A 15,904-nucleotide genomic window follows, 5' to 3' on the forward strand; every position below is an offset into this window, starting at 1 on the left:
AGCAATATAAAGATAATAAACGGATTCATTGCTCCAACTCAGTGCAAAGAAACGTGTTCGTTCAGAAGGGTTGGGATTTGGGATTATAAAAACAAAACAAAAACAGCTCAATTCGAATTAATCATTTTTCTTAAATTAAATCAAAAAGGGTTAATAAATAAAACAAACTTAAAACAGGAGAAAAGTCAATTTCAAATGTAGTTTGCATGCTTAGGGGGTTTCACAAAATCATAAAAGGGAATTAGAAGGGTAAACCAAACGGAAGCAATCAATTTCGAGTCCTGCAAACAGCGGCTTTTTTTTTAGCAACGTTAAGGACACTTTGTAATTACCTTGAGCTCTTCTTCCAACTCGGAAAGCTTGCGTTCCATAGCTCTTCTTTCGCGTTTCTCAAGTTCAGATAGTGAATTTTTCGATGTCTGCGAATATGTGAAATGAAACAAGATTTTGTTTTGCATTTTGGATTTGTTTACAGTGTTTAATACTGTTTTCTTTTTCTGTATTCAGTTGTTTTCTTGTTCAGTTGTGTTGTGGATCGTATAAAGATATATATATATGTGTATATATAGAGAGCGAAAGAGAGCGCGAGCAGTAAGCTTCACATGAGAGGGAAAAAGAGGCAGCTAGAGTATTTTATTTTTTGTGTGATAAAGTTTTGTACATTTTAGTAGGCAGCCTTCTACTAAGTTTATTGTGTTTCGTGTTGTTGTTTGTTACTGCCTTTTGTTTATTATAGATTTGCTTTCTTAGTGGGCGTGAATGTGGGCGTGGGCGTGTTAGGGGTGTGTCTTTTGTACTTACGGCATTGGCGAAACGCTCGAGCGTGGCACGTGTTTGCACAACTTCATCGTCCTTTTGCTTGAGCATCTGCTTCAGCTTATCGTTCTCCAATCTGTGCGGGATTAGAGAGGTATTCATGCAGTTCTAGGATTAATAGAGGACTTCTTTATACTCACTTGGCCGCTTCCCAGAGCGCCTTGTAGTCAATGCCATCGCCGTTCTCTGCCTTGTCGCTCTTGGACTCACTCGTGGTGGCCGTGCTTGCTGTGCTGCCAAGTCTGGAGCGGGATGTCCGCTCGCTGCCACTCTGTGAAAGGAAAAGGGATTCAAAATTAATTTAAGAAGAGCTTAAAACCTAAAATATCATTGCCTATTTTTATACCAACAACAACAACAACATGGCCAAAATAATATGAAATAAAAACACCTTAATTTGTATCCCCGATAAACCACTTACTTCATATCCCTCACTCTTCTCCGAGGAAGCACTTATCGACCGCTGTGCCGCACTCTTTGATCTCGAACGATTCCTTGATTTGCGCTCCTGCTCTCGCAGGGAATTACTCCTTGTGGCTGCAATGGCCGCCACCGTTGCTCCTGCACTGGTCGAGGGTGTACTGCTGCCGTAGGCTCCTGCATTGAGGCTGCTATTCGAGGCTGACAGGGATTTGGTCTTCAGCAAACGGGATCCCTTGAAGGAGTTGGAGGAACTCAGGCCCGGCGACTTGAAGCTGAGCGAGGCTGTGGTCACACCATTATCGTAGATGCTCGAATAGGGACTGACATAGCGATCGCTGGCCGCGGAGTATGGCGTCGAGGAATATGAACTGGGATTGTATCTTGAACTCTCGTAGCCGCCGCTGCCGCTGCCTGTTCCAGTCGAGGGAGCAGAGTTGGTGGAGGACGACGACGAGGAGACGGTGGACAGAGAGGAGGAGAGAGCAGAGGCTTTAGACGGGCCATAACTGTGAGCCGAAATATGCTTGCCCACCGACAGGTGGCTATAGTGGTGACCCGGTGAAGCGGTGGGCTGCAGCTGCAGATAGTAGCGATTGCCATGGTGCGTTTGCGTTTTAGTTGCTGCTGGCATTGCGGCATTGGAAGCTATCGAAGCTGTTGTGGATGAGGGCATGGCATGGCATGAGGAGGCTGAGGTTGAAACTGAGGAGGCTGAGGCATTGGCGGATGAGGTTACGGCCGTCGATGGCTGGGAATGTTGGTTCAAGTAGTGGTGGCTGGTGAACTGCTGCTGCTGGTGATGATGGTGGTGATGATACTTGGCGGCCCCGTATTCGTAGCGATTACCGTAGGCACTGCGTCCACCACTGGCTCCTCCGCCGCCATACAAACTCTCCCGGGAGCTGTAGACACTGGCATAGGGGCTCTGGTAGCTGGAGGAGATGCCGCCACCACTGCTAGGAAAGTAGCCAGTGCTCAAAGGGCGACCCGAGCTGCTGCTGGATCCATTGTAGCTACTCCCATTATAGTTATAGGCACCCGAAGAAGCGCTCGAGGGAGCCATACGCGAGCTGGAGGACAGGGAACGCCGGCGACTGGCCAGCGGTGCCTGGGTTCGTGATCTTGAGCGAAAGGACATCTCGCTCTGACGGTGTTGGCTATAAGAAAGTGTGAGGCCCCCATTAGCTCTCGGCAGTTTTCCCCTAACAGTTGTATATCAATCGTCGATGCCACAATGCAATTACGTTGAAACATTCGAAAAGGCATACAAGATTTGCATACCCTTTCTTTTTGAGAGGGGATTTTCCTTTTGATCAGAGGTTTGTCACCAGGTTTTTATACATGACCATTTTTGGAAACTTGACATAAGCTTCTTGTTAATTTAATCTCTATAAAATCACACAAAGATTTTGTTTGAAGACAGCCAAAAACCTAATTAGCACTTATTTTACTAACTGATTCTGAATTCGTTCTTATCGCTGAATTTGTACTTGGGAATTATAAGTACAAATCGCTTTAAAGGTTCATCAAAAGGAGACTGTTTCTATTCTCTTTAATAACTTGAAGTTTAAATTTTTAAAGCAATTTATTACCCCTTTAAATCAAAAGAAACGTTCAATCTGAATTCGTACTTGGGAATTATAAATACAATACGCTTTAAATGTTAGCAGGCCACATTCAACTTTTTTCTAGTCTCATTTATCCCTTAAAATATCTCTATTAAAAGCTAAATTCCGTTTTAAATCCACAAAACTCCCAAGCAGATAGACAGCTGTCTCTTTTGAACTTTAATTGAATTTCGGTTTCATCATGATCTAAGTACATACGAAGCTCATCAATTAAACGAGACCAGACGAGTCATGAGACCCCTGGGAGATGATCCGCGCAATTGAAGGGCATTTCAACTTCGATTCTGATCGATTTGTGTTCCATTTATAGAAGCCAACAAAAGGCAATTACAATTAAAATCAAAGCGAACACACGAAATGTTCATGAAATTGGCATAAACAAAAATAAAGGAAAAACAAACAAATCTTTCGTGTGTGTGTTTTGTGTGTATATATTCTATATACGAAACGGATCTTTCAATATGGAGAACGCGCAATATTGACATGTGGTTCGCCCTGTGCCGTGCAACTGGGAAATCGCCTGAGGGGAAAATGACGTCAAGGCATAAATTTTGACAATTTTCCTTTTGCGCTTTTCGTACCCCCAACTGGCCAATGCTCTTGATCGAATTGAAAACACATACAAAACCGTGATATATGGTCCCGAAAACTATACCACAGGCAGCCGGCCGCCTGCTCTGCTATTTATTTGTTTTCACTAAGAGTTGATGCTCCTCATCCTCATCCTCCGCCCACGCGCATACAAACAACAAACATCATCTCCGGGTTGAAAAACGTTTTTCCTCTCAAGCAATTTTCCAATGCATATAATTTATGACGAAGCCCGCTTCTCTGTTTCCTACAAGAATTGTTTTATGTATCTGCTGTCTTTAGTGCCTTAAATAATACGCGTTTCTATCTATAGGAAGAGGCGACAAGCGCCCATGAATGAAGCGGCAGTTTTTTTCCTCCAAGAGCTTAAAATGTTTGGCCTTTTGAAATGATTTTTTCACCCACATTTATGCCTGTTCTTATGGCTTCATTGTCTGGTAATTCAAACATTTAACTCGACTAAATATCGCATAAAAACGAATCGTTGGAATATATACTTTTTGTGTTGTGTCATGGCCAGATGATAAATGAACTGAATGGGTCGAAAAGGCATCCATGAAATGGATTAGGAAATGCAAATAAATTTGAAAAATAATCTTAGTATGTCTAAAAAATAAACTAGTATTTGGAAATATATTTCAGTTAATACTGAATATTTTTAGACGAGTATTTAAATAATTTGTAGGTAGGAATGGAAGAATATGATTAAACCATCTATTTCTCTATCAACTTTTTAAATCTTCAAGTTCTCTTGTTAAACTTTAACATTTCAAATCTCGAGGCAACAAAAAACTCAATAAATTAAGCACGTTCACGAAATCAAATTAAAAACTTATCAAAATAGTTGACCATATATGCAGAAGCCACCTGAGGAGCTAAGAGAGGAGCATCAACTTGAACTGTCCAAAAATTATGCGCAGTTTGTGCCGAAAATGGAAACGCGTTGCGATTCCATCAACTTGTTTTCGGAAACTCTGGCTTGGAAAATCCCCTCTTCTCCCCTGCCACAGATCTTCATCATCCCGGGGGTAAACTGATCTAGGCGTTTTATTTTTTTCTTAACAACTCTTTGACACGTTCGACAGGTCTCTGTGGTTTTTTCTCGTTGCACTTGACGTCGTATTGAATTCTGGCTTTTAATTGGGATTTACATCAAAGTATAGATTGGATTTCTTTGGATTGACTTGGATTAGCCGATGATCTCAACTGAATTGATCTGAATTTTACTGAGATGATCCGCTGTGCTGGGCGCACTAAACTCGACTGTGCTGCTTGCTTGCGATTTGAAATGTTTTATTTGAAAGCGAACATACGCGATCCGAAATAAACACAAAAGAGCTAGAGCAGCGGACCCAAAGAGAAGCGAAAAGCTAAATTAAGAGTTCAATAAAGAGAGGAAAAGCCGGAAAAATAACAACACAAATAATCGGGAATATTATTATAAACTGAGATATGAAAACAAGAAAAATAACAAAGAGTGCAACAGCGGCAGGGAAATTCAAAAGGTGGGACGACGACGGAAGGAACGTTAGCCGAATTTTCACTTGAAATTGCGCACACAGAATTTGACGCTGTGCGAGTTTTCACCTGGCTGATGGGGCCCCCGGTCTAAATTTAGTAAATCGCACACGTATTTGGCCCAATGTCCGAGACGCAAAACTGTTAACTATGCTGGGGTCATCAGAACAAACATCGGGAGAGCACCAAGCGAAAAGAGAGCACAAGCCACAGCAAACTGGGCCAAAAGGCGAAGCAGTCATTGACACAAGAATGCAGCCAAAAAGGAGAGGTAACTATTGTACCGACCATAGAGTACCCGGCTTTTGTCGGTTAAATGTATTGCCTACTTCACGGCGACCGCAAAGCGGGATTTTAATATTTAAAATACTTTTTAATACTTTTTTGTTATTTGAATCTTCTTAAATTTGTATTTATTTAAGTTATACTTTTCTATATAATAGTTAATGTTTTAAATAAAATTTATTTTGGCTATTTAATAGATTCGCTCTAGGTAAAGTAAATCTATCCCTAAAATGATAGCTACTAGTCTTCTAATTTTGTAAAAAATAGTATCAAAATAATTCCCTAATCAATATACCCTTGCCCTGCCCTAGTACTGGGTATACAGAAAAAGAGAGGGCCCCAGCATAGGAAGAAAAACTATTTTAGTTCCGTCTAAATTTAAAGCAAAGTGTATGCGACAGGAGAATCCAATTTGGGGAGTTGCTTCTACACCATCCGCTGCCCCTTCATAACTGGGCCAGAGGCGTCTTAGCAGCCAAGCAGCCCCTTTGGCCACGAAGTTGGCACTTTCGTTGAATGCATTTTTGCCTGGCTATAAATACCGAATGACGATCCTTTTGGCCGCAGGGAGAGAATGAGGAAGCTAATGCCATATGCAAACTGTTGTAAATTTAGCCAAAAACTAAGTTCAATGTACGTGTGCCGCCTGCTGCCTTTCGTAATAAGTTTTATTCTATTCTTTAGATTGCCTTTGTGGTTGCGTTCCTTCTAGTTGTGGGTCGTGCCTCTGTAATTGACTAATTTGTTGTAGAACACAAGCTGTCTGGTCTGGTCTGGTCTAGAAGAGGCGATTGTGAAAGTGATTTCCTCGGATGCAAATGCTAGGAAAATTACAATTGCTCTGAGGCAAAAACACTTGACATCGTCAATCAAAGATGGTGACACATAGTCGGCAATGGCAGATGGGTTGCTGCCATCGTTAGATGGATGGATTTTGGGGGTAAAGTGGCCGAAAGTGCAAATTACTTAAGCCATAAATAGCAAAGTAAAAAATTCTGGGGAAAACCAGGCTGTTTGTATATTTTTCAGCCATTTATTTTCCATTTAGATTTAAAATCATATTGAGGGAAAACTTGCTTATTTCACTCTTCACAAAAACGTTTATACTTTCTGCCCAATTTCATTCAAGTAATTGAGCAATTAAATTTTCATTCCTTTACTGTCTAAAATGCGACGCAAATAAAACAAAGAAAAAGAAAGCAAATTTGAGCCTTGAAGAATAAGAATATTCACAAGATGAAAATAATATTCTAGGTTTAACTTTTAACTATACAATTTAATACACTTAAGTAGTTTCCTTCATCATTTTATTCCTAAAATTCTATACTAAACTTCCCTTTCTGTATGCTACAACATTTCCCTCTTCTCTTACCCTAATGAACCTTTCAAAAACCATCAAACAATACTTTCTAAAATAATAAAATAAACATCAATTAATGCCATAAGCATCGGCTAGCTAGCTTTTCTTCTTCAATTGTCCAATGTGCAAAACAATTAATAATTTGTTCAAGAAACAAGCAGAGCCCGAGCAGCGCGCTTGTTAATGACAAGATGCACTCAAAAATTGTGTCAGTTTTTAATAATAGGCGACACCGGCGGCCCGACACTTGGGCAGATAAATTGTTAACAGGTTCTCGCGGTGGAGCGGTGGACCCGTGATTTCTTTGGACGCAAATTGGTTGCGCACTAATAGTTCTGACCTCGGCCATGAAAGGATTTGTGCAGTTGCCTTGCACTTACACTTAAAATCCCACACACAATGCCACGTGCTCGGTGTTTTTCGGCGCAAATGGCAAATCATAATTTTCGTTTATTTTTTAGGTCACTTTGCTAATTGGACCAGACGGACGACGATGTGGATGAAACTGGGTTGGGGGCAGGAGGAGCAGCTACTTTGAAGGACGCGGCAGAGCGTTCTAAAAATTGTGACAAGGTGTGACGTTGGCAAAAATCAAAGGAGAGCAAGAGAAACCCAGGTGCACAGCACGGAAATAAGCAGAGGCTGGCTGCCATAAATTCTAATTACTTGGCAAAAGGTGTGAAAAATATTCAATTGTTGCCATAGTTGTTGTTGTTGTTGGTAGTTAACATATGGAAAGCCAAATAATTCTGCGAAAATACTCACCTCCTTCTCCTTATCCTCGTTGTCGTTGTTGGATTCGGTCTGACGCTCGGGGTCCAGTTCCTGCAGCGAAGCAAAACACAGAGAGATTTCATTATATATTTAGCATTTCTCTTAATCTTTTGACTAATTAGTGTTTTGTGTGAAGAATAATTGGCATGCCGCTTTCGGCCGGGCCAAGGCTCATTTATTCTGACAAACGGGGCATAAATGATGTATCTCTGCTCAGAGAGGATGAGCGATTTAAGTACTTACATCCATATCGATGTGCACCACACCCGTGGATCTGCGCTTCGGTTTGCGGCGCCTCTGGATGACGGTCTGTGTGCGATTATCGTTCTCCTTGTCATTATCTGTGAGTGGAAAGGATGAAAAATAGGGATCCCGGTTAGTTGAAGGAAAAATATTTTAAGATATTCAAAAGTTAAACTAAAATCTGACAGAATTTGATATTTTATAATCTATTTGAACTTTTAGAAAAGTCAACAGAGATGTAAATACAATTTTTAATATTTTATAAAATACATTTTTCTTAAGAATTTAGTTTTTTTGCACAGACATTTGTTCATAATTTCTTAATATCTTTATTTCTTTTCAAACACTATATTTTTTCTGCCACTAATCCTCGATTTATCGCACAAAATATCGACTTTTGTATCAATTATCGATACATCATTCATATAAAGATTTTATTTCCCCAACTGCTCCTCAATTTATCGCACGAAATATAAACTTATATAACAACTTTTGTATCAATTATCGATACATCATTCATATAAAGTTTTTATATGCTATTCCCAATCCTTTCTAAACACTTTTTTCTTTATTTTACGTAACTAATCCTCGACATTTGCATTAATTATCGATTCAGTATTCATATAAATATTTCATCTGCTATCTCTAATCCTTTCCAAGCACTTTCTTCTACAATTTAAGCAACTAATCCTCAATTTATCGCACAAAATATCGACTTTTGTATCGTTTATCGATACAGTATCCATATAATGATTTTTTCCTGTTATCTCTAACACTTTTCAAACACTTTCTTCTGCATTTTCCCCCAATGATCCTTACCCTTATCGTCATGGTTGGACGTAGCGTTGCTCGCCGCGGTCGTTGCATGATTGGCACTGGTTGCAGACACTGAATTGGAGGTTGTGTTAGTATTCGTTGCCGCCGCTGATGCCGTTGAAGTGGCATTCGTTTCGTATTTGCGAGCCGAGGGCGTGACATAGGCGCTGCTGTTGTTTGTTGAGCTCTCGCTGGGCGCGGAAACAGGACGTCCCACAGAGTTGAGCGACTGATTGGAAGCATTTACTAATAAAATGGAGAAGAATATTTAATAATTGAGAACACATTTTGGATGAATCTAATAACTTACATGCATTGGGACCGCTACTAATGCGCCGCTGCACACCAGTGGTGGTGGACAGATTGGCGGCTGCCATCACCGCCGGAGCACTGGGTATAATGGTGCTGTTGTTGGGCGGATATGTACCACCGCTGGTTATATCCTCCAGCTTAAACTGCAGGGAATAAGTATTTATTATTAATTTAAACCAAACTAGGTATGAAGTAGATATATATTAAATATATGTATTTTAAATTTATGTTTTGAAATGTTTTTCTATAAAATTGTCGCTTTTTTTTTTTTTTTTTGTTTGTTTGTTTGGTTTGTGTGTGCAATGTGTTTTTTTGGTCTTACAAGAAGCTATGTCGTCATGTCTGGAAGAATCATTCGAATGCAGCGGGAGTTAGTTTATACTAAACATTTAGTGGTAATTAACAAGTATCAGAGACACCATTTTGCATCCAGTTAGGAGCCCGCAACCCCAATTACCTAAGCTAAGCCATTTCCATTTCCCTGAATTTCCTTGAACCATTCGTAAGTTAATATATATAAAAATGTAAATACTTCACAAAATGTAAAGATATTTTTCAATTGCATGCAAAATAGTTTAATATTGTTTAATTACTCATTAATTAATATGGATATTAACAGTTTATAAACATAAGTAATGATTAAATAAACATAAAAATCAGCCAGGTTAATAATAATTGCATCATGTATGTACATATTTATACATCAATGTTCGGTCACCAGCGGAATATGAAAGATAATATATATGTTTGAATATATACACATGAAAATATTTAAATATATATTTAAAACAATACATACATTACACTACAAGATCGGAGTATTTACTTAACAAATGCATATGCCTCGTTAGCGAGAATATCCAAGCATAAATTACAAGCAAATTGAGACGTGGAAATAAAATACAACTAAATGAAAATAAGACTTAAAAATAATAATGTTCAGGCGAAAATAAAAACTAGAATAAAATAAACTAAATAAGCGAGCAGTCCACAGATGTAATATTCTTGTTTATTACCCAGGCTATAAGCAACAATGATGACTTTTAGTAGATCAACTTTATGGGATTTTTCAATCATTAAAAATTACATTTTCAAGAAAATGATATTAAAATAAAGATTTTACAGATGAAATGATTGTAACCTTAAAACAGAGCTCGTAAATTATAATTAAACACGAAAGGAAGCTAAGCTTTGTATACCCTTGCAAGTTTACAATGAATATAGTTGTTCGATTTTCTTAAAACTTATATCAAAATTCTGAAATAATAAAAATTAGCCATATCTTAAAGTAAATGAAAATACGTTAAAAAACAACGAAGTTATAATTTTGTTCTATTAATTTCCCGATTGTTCCTATGGCAGCTATAATATATAGTCGTCCGATTTTCATAAAATTAAAACCGAAATTCTAAAATAATAAAAAATGACCATATCTCAATAATTATTAAAATATATTGAAAATCAGCCAAGTTTTAATTTTTGTTGATATGATATTTAAATATCGATTTTACAGATGATGTGTTAATCTGGAATGTATTGAGAGGAAATTGTAACCTTAAAAAAGAGCTCGGAAATTATTATTAAAAAATGAACCACGAGCTCTGCCTTAAACTAAATTTATATAAATATAAAAAGCCACTAAAAACAATGTGATTAATATAATGAATCCCAATAGTTTTGAAATAAGCTAAAGCAAAGGTATTTTTGCGACTTCCAAGAGCCAAAAGAAATCCATTAATAATATTCACACACTAATAAAATCAAAATAAATCCATGCTACACTCGGAGATTAACAAAAGGATATATATTTATGGCACACACTAGTTGAGTTTGGCAACCGATCGAAAAACAGTCTGTCATATAGTTTGGATTAGGCTATCATCGGACTCGATTAGGGGACAGTGTTGTTGGGTTGTGTGGTGGCATTACCTTGGAGCCGGCATCGAATTTCAGGCGCCAAGATGGACGCCGCTCTGCTGCCGACGAAGACGAGGGAGCAGCACCACCGCCAGCACCACCTCCCGCGCTGCTGCTATCGGTCGTGCGTCGGGCGTAGAGACTTAGTAGAGAGTCGCGGGCATTAAAGTCCGGATGCGTGGACACAGGCGAGGCGGTATCGGACTTGGTCTCCGAATCCTGACTCCCCGTTAGGCTCCGCTTGTCCCGCAAGCGCACTGGACTCTCGAGGGCAGCGGGCGTGGTGGCCGTCGATGATGATTTCATGGCCGGAGATGTGGGAATCAGTGGCAGATCCGTAGGCCTAATATGCGGCTCCACTTCTGCCTTTTCTTCTGTGCCAGTAACGGTATTCTTGGTGTCATCAGTCTTTTGTTTGGTGCTCTCCACAGCACTCTCCTCCGAGCTGACGGGTGGTAGCTTTTCCCTCTTGGAAACTATCGTGTAGCTGGCACTGACCACTGACTGATCCGTTGCTTCCGTCTCGCTACTGGCCTCACCATCACCCAAGGAGATGGATCTTCGTGCCGGAGCGGATAAGGTGAAGCTAGCTGTGGTGTCGCTCGCAGCTGATGGGGGAGGCTGGGTAGCCACCAACTCCTCAATTTCCGTCTCATCGGTGGCCGTCGTTGTGGTGGGAATTATTGCTGGCGGTGGTGTGGTGGGCGGTGGCGGCGGTTGCGTCTCCTCCCGCTGATCACTGCTGGATGGTGCGGCGCTTGTTTCGTTCTGTTAATAATATTAGTTTGGAACAAAAATAAAAAAACAGTTGTCCTGAGGGGCGATGGACGCGCGAGGGGGTGTTGCTCTCAACCAAAAATCAAAGGGATCTCGCTATTTAATTATAAATTATCAATTGCATACGAATAACGATAACGATACTTAGGTGGCGACCCCGGATTCGATTACGCATGCAAATGGGACATGCAAAATGATAAAATCATCAACATATTCCATAGACATATACATATCCATATATATATAGAGCCTAGTAAGTAGTACGAAACTGAACGTAGAGATATAACTTAAAAACTTTAACATAAATACGAGTTGGAATGGTAATTTCGCTATGTGGTTCACTGGTCGGCTGATGCTGCTTGATACTGAAGCCGATGATTGGAAATCATAAGCACAAGGCTACGCTATAACAAGTACTGAACATTGATGAGGCGGTTCGGGCGTTTGGGTCAAGGGGCGTGGCAGGAGCGGAGCGGAGGCGCATACGCAGGAACTTGAACTCAACTTGATTGCTGGTTAAGTGTGATATTGCGATCGATCACGAACGAATAATCAAAAGAAAAAAACGGGGTAGCAACGTACGCTAAATGGGAGCACTGATTGATCGATGAGACTCTGATTGAAATGATGATAGCAGCTTAGGGCTGCTTTTGGTTGGGGCGAAACAACAGAATGCAAAAGATTTGAAGCATGATTATATCCCTCAAAATAGCTAAGGGTGTTCGACAACCCGTTAAAGCTATTGAAGTGGTATTAAAGTAGCACAGTTATGGATAAAAACTTGGTTACTTTTGCATTTACAATTTTGGCGAATGTTGTTGTTAAATGTTGTTGTTGAATATTCTATGTTGTTGAAGATTGTATGTTGTTGTAAAATATTAAAAGTTATTTATAAATATTGTTCAATAATAATAATAATATAAAAGTTGATTTAATTTATTACATTTTTTGCTAAATATTTTATGTTGTTGTAGGAATACTTTTGTTGTTGTTCTATGTTGTTGAAGATTGTATATTGTTGAGGAACATTACAAGTTTATTATAGACATACAGTTCATTAGTTATCCGATTTTATATTTTGTTGTTGAAATATAAAAGCTGATTGATTCTATTTAAACTATTGCTAAATATTCCATGTGGTTGTTGAATACTTTATGTTGTTGTTGAATATTCTATGTTAATGTTAAATATTCATTGTTTCTGTTAAATGCATATACATTTATATAGCATACTTTTTTGAGCAATTTTCAAACCTTTTGCATTCTATATAAAAATATTTCTAAACTACTAATATTTTTTAGTAAACTATTTTTCACTCACACGCACAAGCAATTAATGGAATAAACAAATTATTATTTTTTCGAATAAAAGTGCGTGTGGGTGACACATAACACATAAACAGAGAGAGAGAGAGAGAAATATCCAACAAAAAAGGAGGGACGGACACCATAACCATAAGCATTTATTTTTTTCGGTTTTTTTGATCTGGTGTGTATTTTGCTCAACGTTTTGAATGGTTTGTGAACTGCATGTGGACATCGTGTGTATGTGATTTGCCATAATCTGGTCAAGGACTATGGGCATGATCTACCAAATGGGCTAATGTATGAGAGAGAAAAAGAGAGAGAGAGCCTCCTCGAGTGTGGGATGTTTGCTTTGGACTTTTGTTGTGATCGTGAATAATGATTCAATATCTGGTCACTGGACTACTTACGCTGCTGTTGCTAATCGTGTTCGTGGTGGTGGTGTTGATATTGTTGTTGTTATTGTTGTTGGCCATGCCTAGGTTCTTCTTCTTCACCAGCTCCTCAGCACTCTTGATTTCATCGAGGGTAACGCCCTGGGTTGATCGGCGGGTTTCCCTTACGCGCTTGGCATGCGCCTTTCGCTGCGTTTCACTTTCCTCATCTCGCACCGGCGGCACAAAGGATCTAAAATTTTGTTACATAAATATAAATTGTTTTAGAAAAGTTTCAATAGAATAAAATAAGTAAAAACAAGGGTTATTCAATAAGGAGAACACATACATTTCAGAGCAGTAAAAAGAGCTGATTGAGCCTTAAACTCTTAAATAAAGATACATATATATTTTTTAGTTTTGAATCTTTAAGAGTTCCCCAAGTTTGGGCATCATGCTACACAAATCAAGGGGATTTTTAGGGGTTAGCATCAGCTGGCTAGCGAGGGTTAGTTTTCCAATCAACGATAAAAACAACACTTTAATCTCTCTATCTTTACTTGAAGAAGTTCTTGATAATATTGCCCGTGGATTGTTTGGGTGGCGGCTTTGAGCTCTCCGCATCGCTGGCGGCACTGGCCGTGGACGAGCTTCCATTGTTGCTCTGGGCTGCATTCTTTGCAGTAACTTGGCTAATACCGATCGACAAAGTTTTTGTAAAAAATTTCCATGGAGCTATTTAAATATAGATAATTCGACTAACCTGCGTATTGGTGGGTTCTGTACAGTTGTCGAAGGTGAACTGAGTGCCGTCGTGTTTGCCGTGGCTGCTGTACTTGTGGGCGTGGCAATCGTAACAGTCGATTTCCTGCGATGCAAGGAATATAATAAAATGAATATGTGTTAATTATATGTGCAAAAATCAGAAGAGAATACAGCCAAGAGAAGGTAGACAGACGACATTGGTGCGTGGCCTAGGAAATTATGTTAAACGATTGGTCGGTGCAATGAGTTTGGTTTCTGGAGGTGTAGACGAGAAGAAGCTAAGCAAAAGCACAGTTAAGAGTTTAGAGTTACAACAAATTAGGTTTTGGGTTAAACAGCTATGAGTAGGCATGTTGCCCTTTGAACTAGATCAGATTTCCTTCTTGATTTTCTAACATAAAATATAATAAGTACATGAAAAAAGATTACAATTATTGCAATACAATATTTCTTTCACAATAATGTTGTTGGTGAACGTTGGTGAAGACCAATTTAACATTTTTTTTTTTTTTTTTTTTTTTAAGAAAACGAAAATCAAACATAATTTGCATTCCCTATTATTAGTTAGTAATCTTTATAAAATAACCTTAGCATTAGACTATTAAAATCTGATCTAATTCTTTGTTTGTTTTATTGTTTATTTTTTTGGGCATTTGTGTATGCAAAACAAACCTGTAATACATTGAGTTATCTTTGAGGGATGCCGATCTTTGAACGCTATATAATTGATTTGTTGTTGCCGATGCTGCTGCTGTTGCTGGCTGTTGTTGTTGTTGTGGTGTTGTGCTTGTGTTGTTGGTGTTTGAGTGAGTGTTGTTGAATGTACTAGCTGTTGTTGATGTGCTTGTTGTTGTCGATGTATTTGTTCTTGTTGTTGTGCCAGCATATCCCAACAGCAGAGCGCTTTTGTTGTTGTTATTATTGTTGCTATTATTATTGTTATTGCTACTTAGATGATTATTATTATTGGAATTATTATTAGCAGCAGCGGCATTAGGATTCGCATTCGCCGGCAGTATGGGACAGGAATTGGCCTTTATGCGGGCCCGCAGCTCATTGTACTTTTGATAGAATCTGATGGATATATTCGGGCGATTTATCGGGCGTTGGACGTTCGTGCAGGCGATTTCAGGTTGGGCGGTTTAGGCGGTTGGTTTAGCGAGCGGGCAGGTTAGATTTTGGATAAGCGTTTTGATGAGTTTGTTGTTGGTTGTTGTTGTTTTTTTTTATGGTGCGTTGGTGATACAATTTTCAGTTTTATTTTAAAAGGGAGTGAAAAAAAATAAAGCAAAACAAAAAATTTTAAAATCAATACAATACTTTGTTTTTTCCTTAATCGTTTTGCTTTTGCAGTTAACCGCTTCACCTTGCCAAATGCGAATGGTATACATGAAGTCAGGCAAAACAAAGCTCATTGTGGCTGGCGGAGAATGCCATGAATCATGGAGCTTTCCCAGATCAAGATACCCCATCACACGGGTATATTTAAACAGTTACCCGTACAATTTGTTTTTATTTTGGTTTTGTTATCAATAAATTGTGTCAAAAGCTGAATGGTTAAATAAATGTGTGTATATGGTGACTGATAAGCAAATGCAATTGGCGGCACAAGGGAAAAGCAAACTGCAAAAGCAAACCAATAAATCAAGACCTTTCGGTGCAATTTGTGGGTCAAATCATTTGGCAGATTAATGATTATATATGTATATGTCTATAAATTTACATATATTCATTATATATATATGTATGTGGGTTAATCTGTGATGCGCTTTTGTGTGATTGTGTTGGTGTTTGTGTGCGGCACGCATTTCTGTCAATATTGTTGGTACTTGTCTTGATTTCAACTCACTTTTGATCATTCTCGAAGCTTTGCGTGCGTCGCAAAATGACATCGTTGGCGGTCTCCGAGCTATTGCTGCTAAGCTCTCTATCAGGAACTTCTGCAGGATGATATGAATCGATTAGAATTATCAGAATATAAATTCATATGAGTATTTGTAG

General features: G+C 38.9%; 1 protein-coding gene across 30 annotated transcripts in view; it reads right to left on the reverse strand.

Annotated features, from left to right (window-relative positions):
• Mbs (Myosin binding subunit) overlaps nt 1-15,904 on the reverse strand; it is a 33,565-nt gene that overhangs the window by 5,066 nt on the left and 12,595 nt on the right. For 8 of the 30 annotated variants that reach the window (XM_070286061.1, XM_017172676.3, XM_017172680.2 and 5 more), the window contains exons 7-19: nt 15,753-15,843; nt 14,576-14,977; nt 13,902-14,006; nt 13,699-13,830; nt 13,175-13,391; nt 10,696-11,451; nt 8,765-8,909; nt 8,458-8,700; nt 7,639-7,736; nt 7,387-7,446; nt 957-1,087; nt 802-892; nt 333-419 (exon numbers count right to left, since the gene is read on the reverse strand). In XM_070286061.1, coding sequence (XP_070142162.1) covers nt 333-419; nt 802-892; nt 957-1,087; nt 7,387-7,446; nt 7,639-7,736; nt 8,458-8,700; nt 8,765-8,909; nt 10,696-11,451; nt 13,175-13,391; nt 13,699-13,830; nt 13,902-14,006; nt 14,576-14,977; nt 15,753-15,843 — 2,558 coding nt within the window. Of the gene's footprint in view, nt 1-332; nt 420-801; nt 893-956; nt 1,088-1,237; nt 2,397-4,609; nt 4,718-7,386; nt 7,447-7,638; nt 7,737-8,457; nt 8,701-8,764; nt 8,910-10,695; nt 11,452-13,174; nt 13,392-13,698; nt 13,831-13,901; nt 14,007-14,575; nt 14,978-15,752; nt 15,844-15,904 lie in introns of those variants that run through there. The other 22 variants (XM_070286064.1, XM_017172695.2, XM_070286062.1 and 19 more) reach the window with 12 other exon arrangements.

This window comes from Drosophila kikkawai, chromosome 3L (assembly GCF_030179895.1).
Source record: "Drosophila kikkawai strain 14028-0561.14 chromosome 3L, DkikHiC1v2, whole genome shotgun sequence".
NCBI classification, from domain to species: domain Eukaryota; kingdom Metazoa; phylum Arthropoda; class Insecta; order Diptera; family Drosophilidae; genus Drosophila; species Drosophila kikkawai.